The sequence below is a fragment of the Gracilinanus agilis genome, chromosome 4, assembly GCF_016433145.1.
Source record: "Gracilinanus agilis isolate LMUSP501 chromosome 4, AgileGrace, whole genome shotgun sequence".
Taxonomy (NCBI): Eukaryota; Metazoa; Chordata; class Mammalia; order Didelphimorphia; family Didelphidae; genus Gracilinanus; species Gracilinanus agilis.
In genome coordinates, this window is record NC_058133.1 from 500,625,532 (window position 1) to 500,650,042 (window position 24,511).

The 24,511-nt window shown below is 40.0% G+C and overlaps 1 protein-coding gene across 1 annotated transcript; it reads right to left on the bottom strand.

The window, feature by feature from the left end:
• Window positions 1-1,153: 1,153 nt before the first annotated feature.
• On the bottom strand, window positions 1,154-13,162 carry EIF4H (eukaryotic translation initiation factor 4H). The gene is made up of 6 exons (XM_044675621.1): window positions 12,892-13,162; window positions 8,608-8,672; window positions 8,420-8,516; window positions 7,308-7,367; window positions 3,509-3,652; window positions 1,154-3,252 (listed from the first exon to the last, which is right to left on the bottom strand). The coding sequence occupies exons 1-6, from the start codon at window positions 13,160-13,162 to the stop codon at window positions 3,113-3,115; spliced, it is 777 nt and encodes a 258-aa protein (XP_044531556.1). The 3' UTR covers window positions 1,154-3,112.
• Between the last annotated feature and the right edge of the window lie 11,349 nt (window positions 13,163-24,511).

Genomic DNA, 24,511 nt, shown 5'->3' on the forward strand with positions numbered 1-24,511 from the left:
TCTTTACCTTTTTCTAAAAAAGTCTCCCACTTGACACAGTAACCACACAAAATGGTTTTGGCCTATCAGACACTGGCTCCTGACTCGCTGACTTTTCATCTGGATGAAGGCTATTTATTTTCTAGTATTAACATTCCAACTCCTGGAACCAATCTTCTTGTCAAAAAAATCTAGGGGCCACTTTCTTATCAAGGAGTGATAATGATTAAGGCCGCTTTACACAAACTCAAAATTGCCTATACCAGTGTGACCACAGGCCTCGTTTTTGCCCTGTCGATTAAACAAGGGGAGATATTAAGAGCAGATGACCGAAAAATGAGGGTGGGAGAATTTGTCAGCTGTTTAGAAACAAACCCCTGCAGAAGTGAGCCAAATGAATCGTGTGCCTTGAAAGAATCAGGTGATGTCCCAGGTCCCTCCTTGCTCTGACCCTCAGGCAGGTCTGTCCAATTCTTAATATCCTTCTAAACATCTTTGTATAAGCAGCACTTTCTTAGTGCACCATACAATTCTACCTGCTTTCCACTAGGTTCCCCAACTAGAAGGTTTCTCAAAGTTTCCTGTACCTGGCATTTGAATTAGGCCTAATACTCTTTAGTCTCTCCTGGAATTAAAAAAAAAAAGGGGGGGGGGGGATGGGGGTGGGAGGGGAATAGGACCCTTCCTCTCCTCCAGGAAGTCCAAGGGGTTGCAAAAGAACTGGACCAATCACTGTTATGTTCTACTTTGAATGCCCAGATTACAAAATTATGAGAATTCCCCAGATTTTAAAAAAGGGTTATTGCTATCTCTTTCCTGCTCCTCCCCTCCACCCACTCCACCTCCCCCATTTTCCCAGCCCAGAGCTATTGCCAGACTACATCTGAGGGTTATGTTTCTGTCTGGTAGAAAAGCAACTTCTTTTCCAACTTCAGAAAAACAAGGAACAGAGAGGGTGGACAAAAAGCTGAAATGAGATGTCAGCTCCGATTTAGTTGCTAGTTTTAATTCATTTCTCATTAAGGTTTTTTTGGACATTTTCCAATGTTAAGTCAAAATCACAGCAAATGCTACAAATCATTTAAACTGGATCTTCTCTTTCCAATAAAATAGTTCATACAAGTCATGCTGAGCAGTTGAAAAACTGAGGGAGACTCATAAATAAAGACCAGCATTAAAAGATTACTTAAGGTTTTCTTTTATTTAAAAGATCATTCACAAAATACCATATCCATAAATTTACTTTCTGTCATGAAGCAGAATGGGTTAAGTGTTTGGAATTCCATTCTCACATTTAAAATGCATCTGGATTAACCAGAAGTTGAGATTTGTTGTTGCTGCTGTTCTTAATCTTTTCCACATTGAAGATGTAAGTAGGTCATCTGAAAGCATCCGTTTGGATTACAACCACACAATGCATGTCTTTCTTAAATTACGTGTTGGTGTTACACAAATGGTTTCTTATCTTAGGAGCAGAGAGTATGACAGGTGGAAGGAAGGAGGGAGGAAAGGAAGGAAGAAGCAGGAGAGAGGAGGAAGGGGTCCTGTAAATTGCTGTAACTCTGGAACAAAGATAATAGTAACTGAAGCCAGGAATTGGGAGTCAACAACAATGCTGCTAGCCAAGCATAACTGACCTAAGAGGCCAAGGCTTCCAAGAAACCCTGACAATTCTGGCTTCTTTCTAGCTACTGGTTAGCCCCAAAATGGTCTCAATCCCCAACCTTAGAGCTTTGTCTTTAACTTTCCTGAAGATTTTGCCAGTGAAAAGTAAACTCTCCCCCGATGAGCCGTCAGGCTCCAAGAGGCACGGGTCTTCAACTTTAGAGCTACCCATGAAACGCTTCCAGGTTCTTGACGAATTTGAATGAGACCCAACTTCGCCAGATCCTAGGGTCAGCTCTGGTGACTCCTTTTTAACAATGGTGATGGGAAGCACAGCATCTCACTATGGACTATTCATTTACACTTGAGGACAAAGAAATACTGGGGCTGGATGCAAAATATGTGGCCAAGGGGAGTAAGTTCTACATTCCTTCCAACACAACACAAAGTCAACGTTATCTGCATAAACCTGCCTTTAAAAGTTACTTACCAAACATGTCAAACTAAAAAAAGTGGGTAATTTTTTAAAAAGCAAAGACTCAGTAATAAGCATTTTTTTATGTTTGAATAGGCACAGATATGCACCGCTGTGCAAGCCCCCAGTGCTGCATCCCAGGTGAGATAAAGACAAGATTGCAGTTTGCAGTAAGAGTTAAATGAACACAGCCCTCGAATCTGCCTGATAAAAGAAGTACGCTAGTTGGGATTTTGGTTTGGGCAGATCTGTGGGAGTGAAGCCAATTACTTCTCTAAGTGAATAACCATTCTCCACCATAAATTTCACAACACTATACATTTTCTATATAGATAAGCTATACTTTAAAATTGGAGCCTATTCTGCTTTAGCATATTTGTTTAGGGAGAGGAATCAGGGATGGGGGGTGGGGTGGAGTGCAAGGTAAAGAAAACTACCTGTGAACTGGTTGGAAGGACTACGCCAGTGTTTGATCCCTAGCCTTAGAGAAGGCGGCCAATTCTCCATGTAGGTCGGGGAACAGGTGGTCCAACCTGTTGGGGAGTTCTTTCCTATTTCCTCTTTGGAGCCACAGCAACCCAGAACGAAACATGCAGGTCAGAAGAGAAGTGAGGGAAATCCAAAGGAAACGATATTGGAGTTTTAACAAAGTCTAACCAGTGTTTCTAAAGTAAAACAGAAAAAGCTAAGGAGGGAAATGGAGCAGCACACCTCATCCCCAGAACTCCCACCCTCACTGATGACGGCAGCTTTCATTCATCTGCAAGAGACCCCGTGCTGCGAAGATGAAGAGGAGAACAGGGAGGGAGGACCAAGGCGGTGGGGGAAAACAGCACAAAACAGGCACTAGATACAGCAAAGCCAAGAACGTACTAAAAACCACTTGTTAACAGCTGACATGCATTCACAAGCTCTGTGTTTTCAGTTTCAAGAGAGGAGGAGGACAAACTGTCAGGTGGCAGGAATGGTAACTGCAGGGTTGACGTCCAGAGCAATGAACTCTGCTGCTGTCTCACTCAATAACTCTCCCCCCATTCCCTCCCGACCTTGAGCTCATTCCTGCTCTTTGTGAACCACTTCCTCTCGGGGCCTGGCTCCGCCGAAGATAGCCGAGTTGGGATTGGCTACTTGATTGAGGGGGGTAGCAACTGTTCGAGGTTTAAGCTGAAGTCGGGGCCTCTGTGCTCTTTCCTCTGGAAAAATAAAGAAAACAGCATTTATAAAGCATGATCCCTGGCCAGGAAGCGGTGACTGCACGCCAGCCTGGTGCAAGGTCAATGTCACTTATGGTCAAATCTACGGGTCCCGAGGTGGCCCTGCTAGAGTCTCACTACTGAGCAAACTCTTCGTGTGACTAGGGGGTGACCACTGTCCTTAAGAGCTGTGCGTGTTAGGAAGACTTGGCTTTCGCACAAGGGAGGGTCTGCTATCAGCATATGAACATTGTACCTTCTGTCGGTTCTCTGAAATCCATTGAAGAGCCCCGAAGGGGAGGGCCATCTCTAAAGCGACTCCCCATTGGGGGACCACCCGTTCGCCGGTCACCGGGGCGACTGCCTCCACCCCTGCCTCCTAAGAAGTCATCCTTGAAGCCTGGAGAAGGGAGGGAGAGGAATGTCAGTCAGTCTGCCTTAGATCCAGCAGAGCATTCTAAGAGCATCTCTAACCCTAAGTCTGAATGTGTTTTATCTATGTCTAAAGTGCATTCAGAAGAGGGCCTAGAGAAGTCTCATGTAAAGGGAACTAAATGGCCTCGACCCACAAAGTCAGCACAGTCTTGGTGACCTGTTGTGGGCTCAAACGCAAACATAAGAGGATTTCCACAGGCTGTACATTGTCTTAAAAAACCACAAAGAAGCACGGTTACTTGCATTATCTTATAAAACCTCCAATCACATTTTAATGACCAGGTCCACGGTTTCTCCATCTACTAGGCCCATCTACACGATCCATCCAGAGCTCAAAGAAAAGGAGTACCAAAGGCAACCTGGTAAGAGATCTCATGGGAACTCCAGCTTTGTCGTTTCTCCAGAAGTCAAAACTTTAGACTTCTTTACTTATGCTGCTGCAATCAAATAACCAATGTGAGGGCAGCCAGATAGCTCTGTGGATACAGAGCCAGGTCCTGGGTTCAAATCTGTTCTCAGAGACTTCCTAGCTGTGTGATTCTGGACAAGTCACTTAACTCCAATTGCCTAACCTTACTGCTCTTCTGCCTTGAAACTTTAATACTGATTCCAAGGCAGAAGTTAAAGGTTTAAAAATGAAATAATCAATATAAAGCTTCTTCCAATTAGTGACTCTACTCTGTCTGTCTCATCACACATTTGTGTGCAATGGGCTTGGATATACAAAGCTCACTGCTGTCCCTGCCTGCTCTCCCTGAGCTTATGGCTGGAGAGAATAACAGTGGCAAATGGAACTAGGAGAGGTCCCAGACAGGGTTTATTTACTAAACCTCAAAAAGAAAGGATATCTAGAAAACTTGACTTGGGGAAAAAGTCAACTGAAAAATTAAAACTTTACCACAAACCCTCAAGTGACATTCCCTCTGTACCTGGAGCAAAACTTTAGAAACCATTCTGAAATTGAAAAGTATTGTATAGGCTTATGAATCAGGTAAACAAACCCCTTTCCTTTGATTGGGAATGTGTGTGGACAAATGGAAAAACTGCTGCTGCAAAATACTGCATTTCTAGGTTTTTTGTTATGTAGATTGAGTTGGGCACCCCTCATGCTTTCCTCACAAAAAGCCTAGTTATGAAAGTCATGGAACTCATTTAGAGATGCTACATTACAACCTCCACTTTTTTTCCATTTCAGAAAAGACTTATTTTCTGAACAATTTTGAGGATGTGAGGTTTGAATAGAAATCAAGTTCTTTCTATCGGTCAAACATCAAGTGCTTCCTGTATGGAAGACACTGTGCTAAGAGACAGCTCCTGGAAACTTCTTGTCATAAAACCATCATCAATATACAGACAAAATGCCAATAAAAACACCTCCCGCCATGATGAAATTGGCATGTCCTTAATTTTCAGCAAAATCATTTAGGAAACATGGCTTTATGTCATTGTCACACATACCCAAACAGTTCTTTGCTTCCACAAAGCATCCTTGGGGAAACACATTATCACCTTCCCCTTGAGATCTTCTAGCCCAAGAACAAAACCCCAACCCCACTTGCTGTGGCCTTGGATAGCTGCAGTGTTGATGGACAGGAAGAACCAAATGGCCCCCTGAAGTCAGTGAGCTACGTACACTTTACAGGAGAGCAAGAGTGACCTCCAGAGACATCTTTTCTTTGACAAGGAAAGATTATGAAAAGAGGCTGGTGAACTTTTCTTTAATTTCTGGCCTAATCCTATGATGGATTATGTGCAGGGAGCACTGGTGAACAACTCTAGAAAGGGAATCAGTGAACATAAAAAAGCAGCAAGGCTTCACCAAGGGCAGGCCATTCATGCCATTATTATTACTGCTGTTGTTGGACAGCTACTACACTAGACAATCAAGGGACTGCAGTAGATTTTGGTTTTTAGCAAAACATTTCCCAAAGACACGCTACTACTCTTTGGGGAACAAGAATGGTGTGGAATAGATAACTGAACAGTCAGGTGGATCTGGAACTTGGAAATCATCCAGTGGAATGCTGAAGGAAATCTGAGCTTGGCTCTCAATGACAGAGATAAAGATAAGAAGAGGAGTATGCTTAGTAAATGTTCAGTAGAAACAAAGCTAAAAGGCAAAGCTAATACGAGAAATGACAGACAATCTACTAAGAAATTATGGGTGGGAGGACAAATTTTAATAAGACTAAATGCAAAATCTTGGGTTAAAAAAAAAAAAAGGATCACAAGTTAGAGGAGGAAGGAATGGTTAGAAAGCACATTACTTGAAGATCTGTGGCAGGTCTGAAGGGATAGAAATTCAGAGACAATAGTATGAAAACACAAGCACCCAAAAAAGTAACTGGGAGGTGTGATGGGGAGGTGGTGGTCCTGCTGTTTTTAATGCCAGACAGACAAATGTGGGCTATTGTGCTTATTTTCGGATACATTACATTTAAAAAAAAACCTTTGTCTTCTGTCTTAGAATCAGTACTATGTAGAATCAAGACGGAAAAGGGTTAGGCAATGAGGGTTAAACTGTGACTTGTCCAGGGGTCACCCAGCTGGGACATGTCTGAAGCCAGATTTGAACCTAGTTACCTAGCTGCCCTGGGTAAATTACATTTTAGGAAAGACACTCAACGAGATGAAACGTTTCCAAAATGGTGACAATTGGAGAATTTGATCTATAAGGACAGGCTGAAGGACCTGGGGCTGTCTATCCTAAGAAAGGGGGAGAGAGAAGGGATGCTGTTCTATGGCAGAAGGATTAGAACTGAGCTGCTTGATGGGCGACAGGTAAAGGAAAGACTTCCAGCTAAAAGGAGGACTCCCAAAGGGGGGTGGGGGGGGAGGTGGGGTTGCCTGAGCAAGAGGTCTCTATCATATATGGTAGGGGGGATTGTGATTTTCAACTTAAATTCTGTGCTCTACAATTTTTTATTCCAAGCTACTATAAGAAGATGCTATAAGTCTTACCTTAGATGGCATTTTGGGCTACATTATATGTATAAATGATGAATGAAAACACTGAAATTTTATGAGGCTAAAACCTCAAAAACCCTAGAACACACTGTTGTCCCCCTATCAACAATGAAAATGCAGGTTAAGAGGAAAAAGGCATTTCTGCCACTCTACTATCACTGAGCAGCCAAATTTTGAGAAGCTCAGCCCTGTTGTATGTTTCAGAGACTAGCTTCTTCCTAAAAGTACAGGTGTTATTATATTACATTGCACTTTTAAGAATAAATTCATTTCTGATTGGTTGAGGACTGTGTGGGGGTGGGGAAAACTGGAGGTTGATTTGGTTTAAATCCCTGAAATTATTCAGTCCTTTACTTCTAGGAGGAGCAGATATAAGCTTGATTTATTTTAAAACCAACAATTTTGTTAACTGCCTCCTGAGAACTCCAGGTCCTTGCTCTAGATGAACTCTGAAAAAAGCTGTGGATATAGGATGTGGCAGACCTCTCTTACCATGATGGGGCCTGCTAGTCATCTCTCCCACCCCCATATCTCAAGGAACCAAACAGGTGACCATTATGGATTGACAAGCTTCTCACAGGACATTGAGGAATAATGAACCACTGATATAATATAATGGCAATAGCTTAAGTGTAAGGATTTAAAGCCAATACCAGAATTAAAGTCATCCCGGGAATCCCATCCGCCTCTGGATTCTCGAGAGCCACCCATTCCTGAGGAGAGATAAAGAGAAAATTGGAGAGAAAGACTAACTCTAGGTTGTTTCTCCTAAATGGGGGGAAGAAGTTATTTAAGAGCACCAAAGCTTTTAACACAGGAAGAAACAAACATACAAAAGCCCTAAATAAAACTGAATGCCAGCTTATAACTCCAAGGACCAAGCTTGGCCATTCACTTCCTACTTCTAGGAAACAGTCAAAATGTCCTCCTCCTCCTTCCTTCCCTTCTTGGCAGACTTGGGGAGTTGGAGATCTCTGCATTAACATTGGCAGACTCCATTCATGTGGTCATTAGTTTTGCCGAACTTCCCTTTTCTGCCACAAGGGGAGGCACACACCTGGAAACAAAGACGATGCATATTTAAAAAAAAAACCAAAAACCAAAACTCCTTAATAATAACAGGAGGGGATGAAGGAGTTGCTCCAGGCTCGGCCAGCCTACTTCTCAGACCACAAAGTTTATCATGCCAGGCTCAAACTTCAAGCCCTTCTAGGCTGGTAGGACTCCCTTCACCTGTAGAGACTGGTCAGCTAAGGAAGAAGACCCATTGCCCATTCTGTTTTCACAGCTCCTGCCTGCTGCACACTACCCAAGGTGGGTCAGGCTGAGTTGACTTCTCCCCAGCCTATTTAACCTCACCATTCTGCCAAATCCCACTCCCAGCTTCCACCCCTATGAATAGAGGGTATGGTCATGAATTCCAAAACCTCTATTTAAGCAAAGAACCTAGCTAAGATATCTTCTCTCTTCTTACCTACTGCCCTTACTTGTAAACTTCTCTGACTGCCTTTTCTCTCCCCAGAATTGTCTTCTTTCATTAGACTGTAAGCTTTTTTGAGGGCGAGGGCTGTCTTTTTTTTTTTTTTTTTTTTTGGACTTCTATCTCCAGAACTTAGCATTTCCTGGCATGGAGTTGGTACTTAATATTTATTGAGCAAAAAGACCTCAATCCATACTGTTATGTTATGAAAGTTCATGAATCGGCATCAAAATGCCTCCACGACAGACTACAAATACTCTGGCTCCATGCATGTGAAATAATCACCTCTGTCATCTGGTCCACCTTTCCTGAATCCAAAGCCACCTTTATCTTGTTTTCTACCTTCAGCAATGTCCACTCGAAGCGATCGATCACCCAACAGCTGGTTATGAGGAAAAACAGTGTAAGTAAACTCAAGAAGAAATAGGACTAGAAAACAAACCTGATAGGAATTAACAAGAAAATATACTTACCGCACCATCATAGGTCAAAGCTTCCTTAAGGGAATCCACCTCATCAAATTCTACATAGCAAAATCCTGTAAGAGAAATTCTCAGATTTTACTAATATTCATAGGTTAAGGCTGGGAGGAAGCTGAACTGTCCTTTTTATTTTATAATGACTTTTAAAAATTCCAATCCTCTACAAGCAGTTTGCCCCCCCCCACCTGCCAAACTTTTCCATGGTTAATATGCAATGTTTTGTGTGATCATTTCACATATATACCTGATACCACATGACTTGCCTTCTCAGTGGGTGAGGTAGAGGCCAGAGGGAAAAGATCCAGAAAATTTTTAATTAAAAAAACAAACAAACAAACAAAAACCCTGCATTTCTCCACATTGACAGTTTTGGTACTATTATATTACAGCTTAAAGGCAAGAAAGAGTTGGCTTATTTTAGGGTTATAATGTATTTGCCTGTTTGCTCTTTACATGGAGAGACTCAAGCCTTGAGTGACAAAACTGAATAAAAACTGGTATAGTCTCTGACTATTTAAGCTAGGAAAACAGTTAAGAATTTATCAAAGAGAACTTGCAGAGAAGCACCCCATTGCCACCCCCATCATCTTCCTTATGAGGAAGTTCAACATATCACTTTTCCAACTTTTTCTTGACTTAGTAAGCTCTGGGGCAATCGGGTAGGACTCAAAGCATAGAAAGCAGCTTGGCTGTGTAATTTGACACAATAAACTTTTAACAAACGGGATCCAATTGTCTCCAAAATCTGGGCAAACAGTGCAAGAATATTTCTCTTCCACACCCAGATCCAGCTCCCATATTATCAAGGTGCTTTCCATGAATTTGGCTTATTTTGTATCTGACTAATTACTGCTAATTAGATCTTCTAGGTTCTATTTTTAGTTAAACTTTCAAAAAATAATATACCTCCCAAATGAACAGTAAGTGACAGCATCACTTGTAATTGCAGAGAACTGGAAATGACTTATGTGTCCAATAGCAAGAAATTGGCTAAATTTGTGGTTTAAGGGCTGCTCTACTGGGTTTGAATCCTGCCTCCAACACAGACTAGTGGTATGGCCATCAGAAATCATTTAAGCTACTCATTACTGTAAAATGATTTTTTAAAAAATACCATCAGCCACAATGCTTGTAAATCCTAAAATGCACTGTAAGAAGCAGATGCTATTGTTATGATGGGACTCATCTACTTTCAACAGAACAGGAATGTCCTCCATTTCAAAGGATGATGGCAAATGCTCTAGTAGGTTGTGAGATTATAACCCAAAAGACTAAAGTGTGTGTATAAATCCATCCATCTATCTATTTATCCATCCAACTAAACTAAAGCAAGCATGATGTGAAGGGATCCTACCCAGGATCTGAGGGCTGTGGCATACAAAAGGGATAAAACTAGTTGTGCTTGGTCACTCACTGAGGGCAAAGTGAGAAGCCAGGGGTACAAGTTGAAGAGAAGTACATAAAAGACTGATGAAAAACTTCCAAACAATTAGAGCTGCCCTAAAGTAGAATGGTCTCCCTCTTCCTAGAGGTCTTCAAGTCAAGGTGAGATAACCATTTGCTGGTGATTCTGTTCAAGAATGGGCCAGATTGCCTGGGTATGAGGCACTGGAAGGGGAACTCAGTGGAAGCAGGACTATCAAAGGGAGACTCAATTCAATAAGCACATGGCTCATGGCTAGTGTGGGCCATGTACCAGGCCAGTTCTGAAAATACCTATTTAAAAAAGGAAGCAAACAGTTTACATTCTGCTGTTGGAGAGGCATGTGTACAGATTAGGAAAACAAGATACTGTACAAGGAAGTATAAAGTAATCTCAGGGAGGTACAGTGGCCCTTTAAGCTGGAGTTTCAGTATTATAAGAGACTAGAGACCATTCTAAGCAAGGGGAAGGGATGGAGGCAAAACAGCAAACGTCAAAGAAGCAAAGGCAATTACATTCTGTTTGGCTGTAATGGAGAGTGTGAAATAAACTCGCCAATAGATGGAGGCCAGATGAAAGGCTTTAAATACCAGAGGAATATTTTATCCTACAGACAACAGGGAATCATTTAGGCTTCTTGAGCAAGTACAGTGCTTTAGGAATACTAATTTAGCAGCTGTGGGGAGGACAGTACTTGTGGGGTTAAAAGTTGTTGAAAAGTAAGATGTGAGAAAGGAGGAGCAATGAAAAGGAGAGGAGATAAGGACAGCTCCTGGACAGTGGACTCAATTGAGTTTGTGAGGGTTTGGGCTGCTTTCAAAAAAGACAAAGAGGAAAGGAAAACCTGGGCCTGTGGGCTGAAAGGGGGAGGGTGGACCATGAGCACCCGCTTTCAAAAGTCATCTAGAAAAGGGATTAGAGCAGTTCTGCTTTGCCTCAGAAAATAGACTATCAATGGTGAGAAGTCAGTCAGATTTTGGCTCAACATAAATAGGCACAGCTCTTTAACTATCAAGACCACCCTTCTAATGGGATGGCCTGTTTTCAAAGAGGTTGGAGCATGGAATAATAAAGATGACTGCTTTGGGGATGGGCTGTCCCTTCCTTTGGGGCTCTATGCTATGACATGATGCTTTGTAAAATAGATTTAAATGTATATAAACTATGAGCTATTCTGAATACAATAACTTTTAAAAATTAAATTACAATATATATATATTGATAACAAGCATCAATACTTCAAGCCAACAAGTATTTAGGGTGAGGAAACCAGGAAAGGCCTCTTGTAGAAGGGTGCATCTGAGTTGAGCCTTAAAGGAAATCAGAAAATCTAAGAGGAGAAAGTGAGGGGGGGGGAAGGGGAAGGAGGGAGAGAGGGAAAGGGAGAGGGGGGGGGGAGAGAGAGAGAGAGAGAGAGAGAGAGAGAGAGAGAGAGAGAGAGAGAGAGNCATAATTCTCTCCAACAAATTTTATTTTAGCTTTTACTTAGCAGCAATCAATTACAGTTGAAGATAGTGAAAGGTGCCTAGATTAAATATAGATGAATAATAATAATCTTTATAATAATACTTCTTTAAGGAATAGAACTTTTAAGAACAAAAGAATGAATGAGTGAATGAAGGACTACAACTACTACAGCAAGCACCATGCTAAGCACTGATTGTGCAAGTAAAAAAGCAGGAGAATCCCTGCTTTCATGGAGGTCATATTCTCACAGAGGAGCCAACAAATATGGAGAGGGAGGGAGGGAGGGAAGGGGGGGGGGAGAGAGGGAGAGAGAGAGAGAGAGAGAGAGAGAGAGAGAGAGAGAGAGAGCGCGAGTGCGCATTCTAGGCCCAGAAGACATCAGTGCCAAGGCATAGAGGGCAGATGGAGGGTCCTGTGTGGGGGTTGCTTTGAAAATGATTTAAATATATTAATTTCAATGTATAAAATGCCCTTCATTTTTCAGAGACTCCCCCAACTGTTCACCAAGATCTTCTATTTATCTGTTCATTTCCTAAGCATCTTTTCAGACTGATTTCTCTCCATTATTCAGACCCCCTTCCTTCATCCACTACATTATTCCCTGACATCAATGTATTGTCATCTCAGTTGTGCTGCTGCTTCCAGTTGTTTGCAATGCTGCTATAAAGGTCTTGGAACAGATACTGGTTGCGCTTTGGATAATGGTGCATCAAGGCAACCTGCCTAAAATGCTCTCTGATCCCTTATCACTTTTCCAGACCTGTTTTTCATGGCTGTGCAGCATTCAGGAATAACCTGTTAAGTTCTCCAACATGGGGCACTAGTGGTTATGCAGGTATTAGACACTAGTTACCTAACCCCTTTTTAGTCTTACTTCCCTCCAACAACCCTCCCCCACAGTCAATTTACTGCAAAGTTAGGAAGAAAACGCCCTTCTCTTTGTCCTCAGTACCCCCAAACTGTAGGATTGGAAGTCATGCCTGGGAAGGGGGAGCCCAGTCCCAGATCCTGAAGTTGTATTGGACTTCATGTGAACCTAACTGAATGACCTTGAAGGCAGGATTTTGCCTACATCATTTTCCTGCAAAGTTTCACTCTAAAAAGTGTTAATTTATTTAAGATTGTCACATAGGTCAAACCTGAGGCAATATTTAGATGGGTCCAAACACCACGACTATAGTTTTTTCTAAACAAGTACTTAAATAACTACAATCAAGCTAGGTCCTCAAATCATACATATCCAAGTCACAAACAAAACATAGACTAGACTAGTTCAGAAGAACTCTGGCTGACCCTAAATATGCTTTCTGAATAATTTAACAAAGACGTCACACTAGACTCCTTCAACCAGTGAAAATGTGGCACAACCTGGTTTCAGAACTCACCTTTAAATTTGTCCGTTTCTTTATCTCTGACTAGTCGTACACTCCTTACGCTGAGATCCTTGAAGATCGCGTCTATGTCTCCCTGAACAGTATTAAAAGGCAGGTTTCCTACGTAGGCCGTGTAAGGGGGCTCTGTCGGCAGCTCCTTCTGACTCCGGGAACCATGGCCACCAGCACTACCGCGGGACCTGAGAAAGCAAAGATAAGCTAAGAACCGTGCCTGCTCTTGCCTATAGAACAGGGTCAGAAATTGTGCCTTCCACTTAGCCATGCTAAAGAGATTCACAACCACAAGGGACCTTAGGTATCTACCCCTCTTCATTTTAAAGATAAGGAAACTGAGGCCCCCCCCCCCCAAAGGGAAGTGACTTGGCCAGGATAATAAAGCTACATGTCTGAGGTGAGATCAGCTCAACTCTTCCCAAGTCTACTCTACCCACTATTCCAGCTTGGCTTCATTTTGAAACCCATTCCCTGACCTACCCCATAACAATTGAAAATAAAGAGTCTATCTACCATGTAGCTTTTCTGCTATTACTGCCATAACAAAACTTCATGCACAATTTTGTGAAATTCCTACCTAATAAGCCAGTATTCTCTTGTCAATCTAAAAAACCCTGGCATAGACTAGTTAAAGACTAATTCAAGGTGAAAGGCTGCAGGTCAGTTAGTACAGGGGTGCTGCTCGGCTCTGCACACAAGCTCAGATGGAAGGAACAAGTCTAATTGTCCTCTAACAGTCTGTGCATAAAAAAAAGACGACTTTGCTGTTTGAAAAAAATACATCCCCCCCCCGGAGCAGCTGGGTAGCTCAGTGGATGGAGAGCCAGGCCCAGAGATGGGAGATACTGGGTTCAAACCTGGCCTCAGACACTTCCTAGCTGTGTGACCCTGGGCAAGTCACTTGACCCCCCACTGCCTAGCCCTTACCACTCTTCTGCCTTAGAACCAATACATAGTATTGATTTGATGGAAGTTAAAGAGTTTTTAAAAAATACACAGAAATCCTGCAAATTCAACTAAGTGCTTGCTTTTGGGGCTTTGAAAAATCCTGGGGGGATTGCATGAGAGTACTATATAACCTATCAGATTATATACCACCTAGAGGGAGAAAAATCTGAATCCTAAAACGTCACTAAACAATTGTCAAAAATTGTTTCTAAATGCAGCTAAAAAAAAAAAAAAAAAAGTACTGGGGTCTTTAGCCTGACCAAGGGGGCAGGCTCACTAGAATCTGAACACATGTCAAAGAGGGAGCACTAATCTAGCTCAGTCTGCCTCCAGGGGGCAGAACCAGAAAAAATGGCAATGAATGAAGAAGCAAAAGCGGATTCCCCATATGAATGGCTACATACTCCACCACTCCAATTTAAAGCAAAGACTGACCACTTCTCAAGGTTGTTATGAAGGGTGCTTTGATAACCAGAGAAGGGAGGGATATATTTAGAAATAATGATACAAGAATGGCATCCATGAAAATAGGATAAAAAACTTAAAAGACTATAAGAAGTCCAAGCACTTATAACTACTTTTCATGCAGCAGTAGTGAAAGTTGATTTATCAAGAAGCTTAAGTTCAGGTGAATGAAGAACACCAAAAAAGTCTTCTGCTACTCCCCAGTGGGTACCTATTTAGGATGCCTGAGAAACACAAACTCAACATTTAAAAACAACAACAAAAATTGGCTGTATACATTGCTTCTATTATCTCCTCACCAGTTAAGACTACAGTTGCTCTCCCAGGCCTCCTTCACCTTCTCTCCCATTATCCCAACTGCCAAGAAACTCAGAACAGTTCAGCCAAAGGAACTCTGAAGGGTTCGTCATGAGGGTTCAATATTAAACCTGTGATTCTGTACTTGGCCCTGGGCTGCTCCTCAAATACCATACATAGCTCTGCATTGAGTGGGTATAAATCAAAGCAGAATGGTCTAAGACTAAACCTAAAGCTTTTATTCCACTGGATAATAGCCACTTAAGCCTCAATCAAGGGCAAGCCACAGGGAGATTTTCTATTATCTACAACATTGACCAATCAGAATCACAAAGACATCAGATACTACATATTAATATAATTAAGTAACATATACAAAACTGGTATTTTTATGTACTTTTATGGTTTCTAATATGCTTTAATATGTCGAATCCCATCTGGTCCTCACAACCCCTTGAAGGAGATTGCTATGCATTTTACTAAAGAGGAAACTGAGGGAAAGAAAGGTTGGTAAATCATATGCCATAGGCATATGTCTATTAAATACCTAAGTCAAGATTTGAACATAAGATCTTCCTGGTACCAAAAGTTAGGACTTTATCCATTCTACCATGGGGCCTGCCTCTCAGACCTAACCTGGGATTACATTGGTTTAGGAACTTCCACTGAAGAAAGTTTCCAAGCAGATTAAAAATTGTTTTCTCTTACAGGTCTTAAACAGGTGCTTGAGGCACTGAGGTTAATAAGAGTGAGACTCAAAGCCAGGGTTTCCAGATTTTACTACCAAGTTCATTCAACTACATTCATTTATTTTGATAGGCCATGGTTTCTTAAGAACTTTTTTTTGTTATAGCCATTCTTAGGATTACATCAGAAACCAATGATAATAAAACAGTTATCAAATTCTATCCACACAACTAAGGAGCTTATTATTACCCCGCTTGCAAAAAGGCATCTGATTTAAGTATAAAGGTTTTCTTCAACTTATAGCTAAAATGATTAAAAAAAAGGAGCATAATTTGCTATAGCAGACTTTTGAGAGATGTTAAGGCAAGCATACATTATAAAAACAAAACACTACATTTAGCATCTGTTCTTAGGTGACTCCTTCATCCCATGAAACACATTACTTTCACAGTTAATATCACTCACAAACATATCACATCTTCTCATTCTGTTAACTTTTGTTCACATCTCTCTACCACACATGCAAGAAACATACATTTTTAAATGTTTTCACATACAGAAGGAATAGCCTGCCTTTCTTTTCCTTTCAAAAAGAATGGTTCACATTTCAAATAATATCTGGAAAGGCAGTTAGGCAGTATTAGGGAAATATATCTGGGCTCTGTGTTGCTATTTTATTGATTTCTATTAAGGACAACTCATTTGAAAGACAAGCTCCCAGCAGCATGAAATGACAGTATTTATGAAAGGGAGGGAGGCTAACACTTGTCAGTTTTCATCAAAAGGTTCTAATTAAGAAACATAAACTGATGTACAGTGAAGCAGAACCAGGAAAAAATCATATACAAAACCGGTTAACACTGTGGGATGATCAAATGTGATTGACTTTGCTACTAAAAGCATTGCAATGTTCCAGGACAATTCTGAGGGACTTATGAGAAAGATCGCTATCCACATCCATCCAGAGAAAGAACTCTGGGAGTAGAAATCCAGAAGAAAACATGTGACTAATCACTTTATATAAGCATGTGATTAGGGTTTAGGTTTTGAAGGATTGCTCTTTTTAAAAAATTAATATAGACATGGATTCGAGTGATATTTATATGCATAACCCCCCTTAGTGGAATTGCTTGTCAATTCCAGGATGGCGGAAAAAGATGAGGGAGAGAAAACATGAATCATGTAACCATTGGGGGGGGGGGCAGGGGGAGGGGAGGAGGGGGAAGAACTGATTACTGAGTGACAGAAGATCCTGTGAATCAGCCCAAAGTAGACTTGAGGGCTAAAGGAGATACTGGATGAATAAAGAACTAAATAAAGGGTCTTCTTTACACGATTCTAGTAAAAAACACCCTAGATTTGAAGGAACCAGGTTCAACTTCTGGTTCTGTGGCTTTAACTTAAGACCTCTGACTCTGTACCAGGAAAAAAAAAACGGGCCCCCGATTGGAGTGCCTGTCACATGACAAGATCCTGATGGAACTATATTCAAAGTCTTGGTGACTACCTCCTCATTCCAATGGTTGGATCCAATTATCTGCACATTACTGGCTCAACTCACTTCCTTTCTTGTTTGTATGTGCCCCTGATGTCTTGGGTAGCTGCTTGTGTGAAATCTTTAATCCATTTCTCTCTTCCATGTCTCATCTTTTTATTTTCTTTTGGATGCTACCTGCAATTTTGACTTTTTTTGAGAGCACAAGGTTCCCCAGTTTGTAATCTTATAGAATCAATGGGAAAAAATGAGAATTAAGAGAGGAGCTTATATGGAAACAAGCAGTTTAAGAGTTTTAAGGTCATTAAAAGCAGTTATCAAAATGCTAGCACCATCCAGCCTTCTCTCCCTTGGCTTCTGTGCCTTCCTTACCTGTCCAACACACACACAACACACAACACACACATCCATGGAGAGAATAACTGAAAAGTTATTGTCGGTCACAGGCTAATCTCAGTAACACAGAATTGTGCTCAATTTGTTTTCGACAATCTTGGTTCTAATTCTGTTTTGAATCACTCTGGATTAAGATGAAGGTCTCATGCCAGAGCTCAATGTAATTAACTAAATATTATCTCCAAACAAGAACATTTGGGTATTCTTTTTTTTTTTTAAACCCTCACCTTCCATCTTGGAGTCAATACTGTGTATTGGCTCCAAGGCAGAAGAAGAGTGGTAAGGGTAGGCAATGGGGGTCAAGTGACTTGCCCAGGGTCACACAGCTGGGAAGTGTCTGAGGTCAGATTTGAACCTAGGACCTCCCATCTCTAGGTCTGGCTCTCAATCCACTGAGCTACACAGCTGCCCCCTTGGGTATTCTTCCCATCTAACAAAGTGCCTGGCACAAAGTAGGTGCTTAATATTTATTATTTCTTTAATCAACAAGAAATCTATACAAGGCTCCCTTATTATAGGACATTAATATAAGTCTATGGGAAGTACCCCTTTCTTGTCCATTTCTGGGCTATAGCTCATGGCATGCCAAAGACCAATAATACATCCAGTCATGTCAGCATACATGAGAGGTAACCTTTAGGAATAATTGTTATTGTTTGACCCTGTCAAATGTTCTTAAAAAACAACACAGACACTGTAAGATGTTATGTTCACTTTAACTGCTAGTTGTGTAAATATAGATGTGTAGTTTGATGTAGAAAAAGTCTGATTGCCCTGTCTCTTATTTTCAGCAAGGCTATCTTTGATGAGTGGATTGTTTAAGATATGAGAAGGCATAGAGAATCTCACAAGACTCAAGCCTGAAACACTTTTCGATTTGGACACAGATTTTTCCTTGTGCATTTGGCCAGGTTCAGGAATGCTCCTAACCCCAGCCTTATAAGGGTCATTACCTTTACACTGTCACACTGTATATCAGAAAAGGGCACTGCTAGCTGGTTCCATGACTTATTTTCATTTATTCTAACACCAAGTTCTTTAGCTTGATGCCTGTACTACTTATCCTGGTATATCTTCCATTATCCATCATTTATATCACAAACAAGCTTGTAACCCTAAATGTTCTCAATGGCCAGAATCTCTTTACCATGGGGAGAAACAGATGTTCATTGAGAAAAGCAGTTTCTAGGTTTTTTTGGCTGCTGAGTTGGGGAAGCCCTTCCTTTCAAATCAGGTCAGCTGCTCTATGAAACAGAGACATCTGTACTTAGAAGGTGTTATAAACATAGTTCTTAATCCAGCTATGAATAATAGGTCTAACTATTATATACTAAAAACCAGAGGTAAAGGAGTCGGGGGGTCTTAAGAGTTGGTTTTATCCTGTATCCAAGAACAACTATTTTATAGTACAGTTACATTTCATAGTCACCATCCCTTGCAGAAAATGAAGAGAAGTAATAGTATTTTGGCAACGCTCTTCACAGAGTAAACAAAATTCTTTGATCTTTGCTGAATTGAATAAAAAGGGTATAAAAGGTATTGGAAAATATGGTTTGGTTTTAAAAAATGGAAGTCCAAAGGCCCACAAAGAGATAGCTCTATGGGGACCATAAAATAGCATAACTCTTGAGTTTTCTCAACTTATTTTCGGCTTTATAAAACTTGAATTTACTTATATGGGACACCCATAAACAAGCTTTCTGCTAAGAGACATGTCATTTTATCTAAAATTAGCTTAATTAATTTTCTACTAATTTGTACAAAACTCAATTATAAGATAATCTACCTTAGTCAAAATTTAAGGCAGGTGTGTTCCTGCAAACTTGTACACAATTCATTATTTATGTCGATAATTTTAAATATAAATGCCTATCTCCACATGTCATTTCAACTCCAGGTTTCCCAGGAAAATTACTGTGTTTGTATATACAAACTTTTAAGTTTACTTTCAAAAGCAAGTAAAGTTTCATTAAACCCCTTCCAATAAGTTTTAACATTTAACAGCAACATGGTCATTCCAACATTTCCAGGGCTCTTCGAAAGGATGCATTGGCTTCACTTCTGTCAATTAAAAGAAAAACAATTTTTAATATTCTCTGAATCACATCTCAGAGGCTTTTAATTATAAAATATTTATGATATAATCTAAATCAAGAAAATATTGGTGGTTTTTTTCAAGACAAATTGGTACAAGAAACCACCAGTGAAAATGCTTCTGAACAAATATACTCAATGGCAGGGTAAGAGGAGAGAGCAAGTCAGCACACATCTGGGAGAAAAAAAACCTGCCCATTTCTCTTCACATAGCTAGAGTTTCAACATGTTCATGGGCAGAGTCCAGGCCATTCAGAATTAAAGTTACTGCACAACAGGCCACAAAGAGAACTTGAATTCAACCTGAAGATTTCAAGGTAGTGAAATACTTTTTAAAAAGCAGCTCTACAATACTGTAAATAGATTTTACAGCCTGCTGAAATCTTCTCTAAATCCACAAAATTTCCTAATAGTCCAACGCATCCTCAATCCTAACAAATAATGGTTAGGAATGGCACTGACCCTCCTTATCTTCTTAACAGTAGCTTCCAAAAAGATTTGCTATTATGTTATTATAAAACAGTTATAGGACCATATCAGTGTGTGTGTGTGTCTCTGCCCCCATGCCTGCATTTCTGTCTGACGAGGATCTAGTCTAGTCAAGAGAGAAAAAAGGATAAAGCCTTTAAGTAAATACTCTGTACCAAGTATTTTGCTCAGTGCTGGGGACAAGACAAGCAAAAAGAAACCATCCTTTTCCTTAAGGAGCTTACATTCTAATAGGGGGAAGAGAACACATAAAAAGGGAAGGGAGGGAGGGGGAACTGGTGGAAGAGGGAGAAAATAAAGAAGTCTGGATAGTTGAGAGTGGAGCTGGGAGGGAAGTGCCCATGGACAATCTGGGCTCTACATTACAAGTGATCATGGTCAGAAACTCAAAGGAGTGGTTTCAGGATGAAAAGGTTCAAAGGTAGAAGACAGAATTAGTAGGGGAAATAAGTAAGCCTCCTGTGGGCAGGTTGCACAATTTGGGTTGAGTTCCAAAGAAAGGTACGGAGGCATTCCCAGATGCAGCTAATTAGCACCAATTCCATAAATGCATATCCTATAAATGGCAGCCATATTGCTACACAAGCAGAATCCATTGCCTCCTTTTCATTTGCTAATCCTACAACTTGTGACTAAAAAAATGTTGGGCTATGCTCAAAGTAAGAAGACAGACAATGGCTCCCAAGTTAATTTACATATCAAACAATCAAGGTAGCACTTAATAGAACAACAAAATAATACAATTCACCTGAAGGAAGAGGTCTAGGATCTCAAGGAAAATGATGAAAAAAGAAGTAGAAAATAAGAAACAAAAGGGCATTTTAAAACCTTAAACTGTATTATGAAGTGATCGCCAAAATGTTGATCTAAATTTCAAAGAAACATATGACTTACAAGGAATGCAGAGATGAACAAGAGCCTGAAGGCAGCAATCTGCTCCATCAAGTCAGATGTTTTTTTAGTCAACAAACAGGACTATCTATATTTTTCATTCAAGTCAAAGACCACTGTAGAATACTGCTTATTAAAGCCTACCTGTTTCCCTAATAGCCTCACCAAGGATGACTTCCTCTGTGAGACAAGTCTCATCTTTGTGAAGTTGAGAAACTGGGTATGTGAGCTGGTGGGGTGCTGAGCTTCTCTTAGTTGGCCCTGCCTCACTCAAGAGTCTTTCCTTGTGATATTTCTAAGATGGATCCTTCAACAACCATGTGTTACTCCTGGTGCAAATCTCCCATATCATCTAATCCAGCTATTTGTTCAGTTACAGTCCAAGTGTGGTGGCTCTACCGTCCCTGATGGTGGCCAATCTGTTATAAAAAATCTTCCTAGTCTTCTTTTTGCTGTCCTATTTCCATTTTTGTCCTTAACCACCTAGGGATGACTTTGCTTTGTTGGTTCTCTTGCCAAGCTCTCTTTAGATTGATCTTAAGCTCCAACACATCTCTGTAGTTTATGAGGTGACAATACTGATAATCCTACATCATCCTTCTCTATAAAAATTTACAAGCTAGTGTTGTCTTTTGCTACCACCTCTTTGCTCTGAAAAAATGAACAGAGGGAAATGGAGAGGCATATAGTAGATATGAGCAGGCTGTAACATAATGACTGAGGAACTAAAAAGTATAACAAGAAAAAATATGTCATTAGGGAAAAGTCTGACAGGAACAGAAGGTGAGGCATATCAGGACAAAATAAGGAAGGCCTTTCTTATTTTGATGAGTATGTATGGTGAGTAGACCCCATGTTATGACTTATAAGAAGATACTGACAAAAGTTCATATCCTAGGAGGGAAGTCAAATCAATGAGATCACAGCTCCACTGGAATAATCATCAAAAACTATTTGCCACTTATTTTAAAAAGTAGAATTAAACACCATCTCCAGAACCCACTGTTCATTAAACCCAAGAATATAGGATGCCTGAGGAAAATTGGAAGAAAATTTGGCAGAAATTAAGGTTTTAAATCACTATCTTATACCATATACTACAATAAGCTCAAAATGGGTATTAAGAAGAGAAGATCTGGAACCTTTTATAACTATGGCTTGGTAAAGAGGGTTTGTTAAGAGATGAGGGATTCTTGATCAAAGGATAGAAGTAATTGTGAAAAATAAACTAGGTTACTTTATTCCATAAAATTGAAAAGTATTTCCACACATAAAATCAATGCAAATGGGATATGAGCTATCAGATGGGAAAATTTTGCTTCATATTTCTCTGGTAAGGATATTACATCCAAGGTAAATAGGGAAATAATAAATATAAAACCACTGGTTAGATAAAATGACCAAAGGATATTAAAGAAAAAACTCCAAAAGAATCACAAAAACAATCATATGAAAAATTTATCTAAATCAAATAAGAGAAATGCCTGGGAAAGATTTCTGTGAGCCAACAGAGAATGAAGCAAGTTGAATCAGTAGAATTATATTAATTTATTGGTCAGATTATATAATTTATAGCAATATCAATTATACCATAAACACTTGGACCAAAGCAATGATCAACCATGACTCCAGAGGACTAATAAAGTGATGCAACCCTCCAGGGTACAGGGAAGTTGATGAATTTGAAAAATGACACACATTTTTAGACACAAGCATTCCTTCCTTTTTGGGGGGATTGACAAAAAAAAAAAAGAGAAAATAAATGCTTGTTGGATGAAAAAGTTAATTAAAAAAAGCAAATGGAGAAATGCAAAATCAAAAATATCTTAGATTTCTCACATTCAGAAAACTGGCAAAGATGGCAAAAGAGGAAAATCTTACTTTGTAGAAAGCCAAATGAAGACACTTCCATGGGCCTGTGATTTGACCTAACCATTTGAAAGCAATTTGGAATTATACTTTTAAAAAGTGGCTAAAACATTCATACTACTGCTAGGTATAGACTCCAAGTTTTGAAAGGTCCTATATCTGTTAAAATATTTGTACAGCCTGTTTGTGGTAGCAAAGAATGAAAAATAAACCATCAACTGGGGAATTCGGTTGATTGTAGTATATATAAAAAGAATGGAACAGAAGAAAGAATGAATATTAAGAATTCAGAGGAGATGGGCTGTGGGGTAGCAACAATGGATTAAGTGCTAGGCCTCAAGTCAGGAGGAGGACTTGGGTTCAAATCTGGCCCCAGACATTTCCTAGCTGTGACGCTGGACAAGTCACTTAATCCCAATTGCCTTGCCTTTAGCAGCTCTTGTCTCAAAATTGATACTAAAGATTTAAAAGAAGAATTCAGGAGTGGAAGACCCTTATATAAACAAATGCACCAGAACAGAACCTTAAAAAAATGCAATGGTTACAATTTAATTTGAAAGAAAAAAGAAAACTGGATAGTACTAGGGAAAATTGAGAAAATCTCCTGGCTTTTTGCAGGTTATGGGGGGGGGGGGGGGGGAAGTGGAGAAAGGAGGGAATATGAGTGGAGAAATTGTATTTACCATTAGACACAGTAGATAATATTGGTTAGTTTTGCTGAAATGCTTCCCTGATTGAGGGGATTGAGATTCTACACACCTTTTGTAGATGGAATAAAGCATTATTTTTGAAAAATGTAGATGTGATTGAGATGAAAAGAAATCACTTAAAAACATTATTGAATTCTTAAGTTTTCTGTCCTATACTTGAAGCAGATTTGGAGACTAATTCTCCAATAAATAGGTGGTCAAAGGAACGTTTCTCAAAAGAGCTGTAAACTGTTCACAACCATATATAAGAATGCTCTGAATTATTAATAAGAGATATGCAAATCAAAAGAGCCCTCCCATTTTACCATTTACATATTACTTGGAAGGCTTTCTGAGTGGGGATAGCTAGAAATGAAGATGCCAAAGAAACTGATTAAAAAAAAATATATATATATATATACTTTAAGAACAGGGGTTGTCAATTTGTCTTTTTTAATTCCCCGAATTTAGCACAATTCCTCATGCATAGTAAGGACTGGATTTAACTGCTGGACATGCCAATCTGCTATCTCAATTTACTATAAATAGGGGAAGAGGAGCATTTATTATGCACCTATTATGTGCCACTTTGCTAGGCACTTTCTAAATATTTCATTTGACCCCCAACAATCTTGGGAGGTCGGTATTTTTATCATTTGTTTTACAGTTGAAAGCACTAGGGCCCAGAGAGCCTAGGTGACCTGTCCAGAATGACAGAGCTAGTTAAGTATCTGGGGTCATATTTGAACCCAGTTCTTCCTACCTTTCCCCTCACTTGTCATATATGTTTTAAAGGGAGTCAGTCATGTCCTTCCACAAGAAAAGTATACCTTGGCTAGATATTTAGGGATGATAATTAATAATGATGCTTAGTCAGCAATTTTATGGCTCCTTGGGGTTTGCACAATGCTTTGCATATGTTGTTAGCTCACTGTACCCTCACAACAACCCAGTGAAGTTGTCACAACTTCATTAGATATAAATAAAAGCAGTTCAGCTCTGGTGAACTCTATAGATCTCTTCCTACCTTTCCTTATCTTCATTAAGAATATTGCAGAGACAGATGTTTCAAACGAAAGCTGGACTAGGTGGCTTTAAATCCCTTCCAATTTAGGCTAATTCATGCCAGCACTGTCCTTGGGGGAGAATTGGCATCTTCCCCCAACATGAAGCACTGTCATTTTGCTCTTTACTCAGCCCTAACAAAATATTCAATACAAGAAAACACACCTTTTGTAGAAGGAATAAAGCATTATTATTTTTGAAAAATGTAGATGTGATTGAGATGAAAAGAAAT

Bases quoted from the DNA above. Each gene is read 5' to 3' on its own strand.
- EIF4H (XM_044675621.1), bottom strand. From the start codon at position 13,162: ATGGCTAAGTGGAAGGCACAATTTCTGACCCTGTTCTATAGGCAAGAG. The intron at 8,673-12,891 runs GTGAGTTCTGAA...TTTCTCTTACAG, and splicing joins AGAAACGGACAAATTTAAAG to GATTTTGCTATGTAGAATTT. The intron at 3,253-3,508 runs GTACAATGTTCA...TTATTTTTCCAG, and splicing joins TTTCAGAGAACCGACAGAAG to AGGAAAGAGCACAGAGGCCC.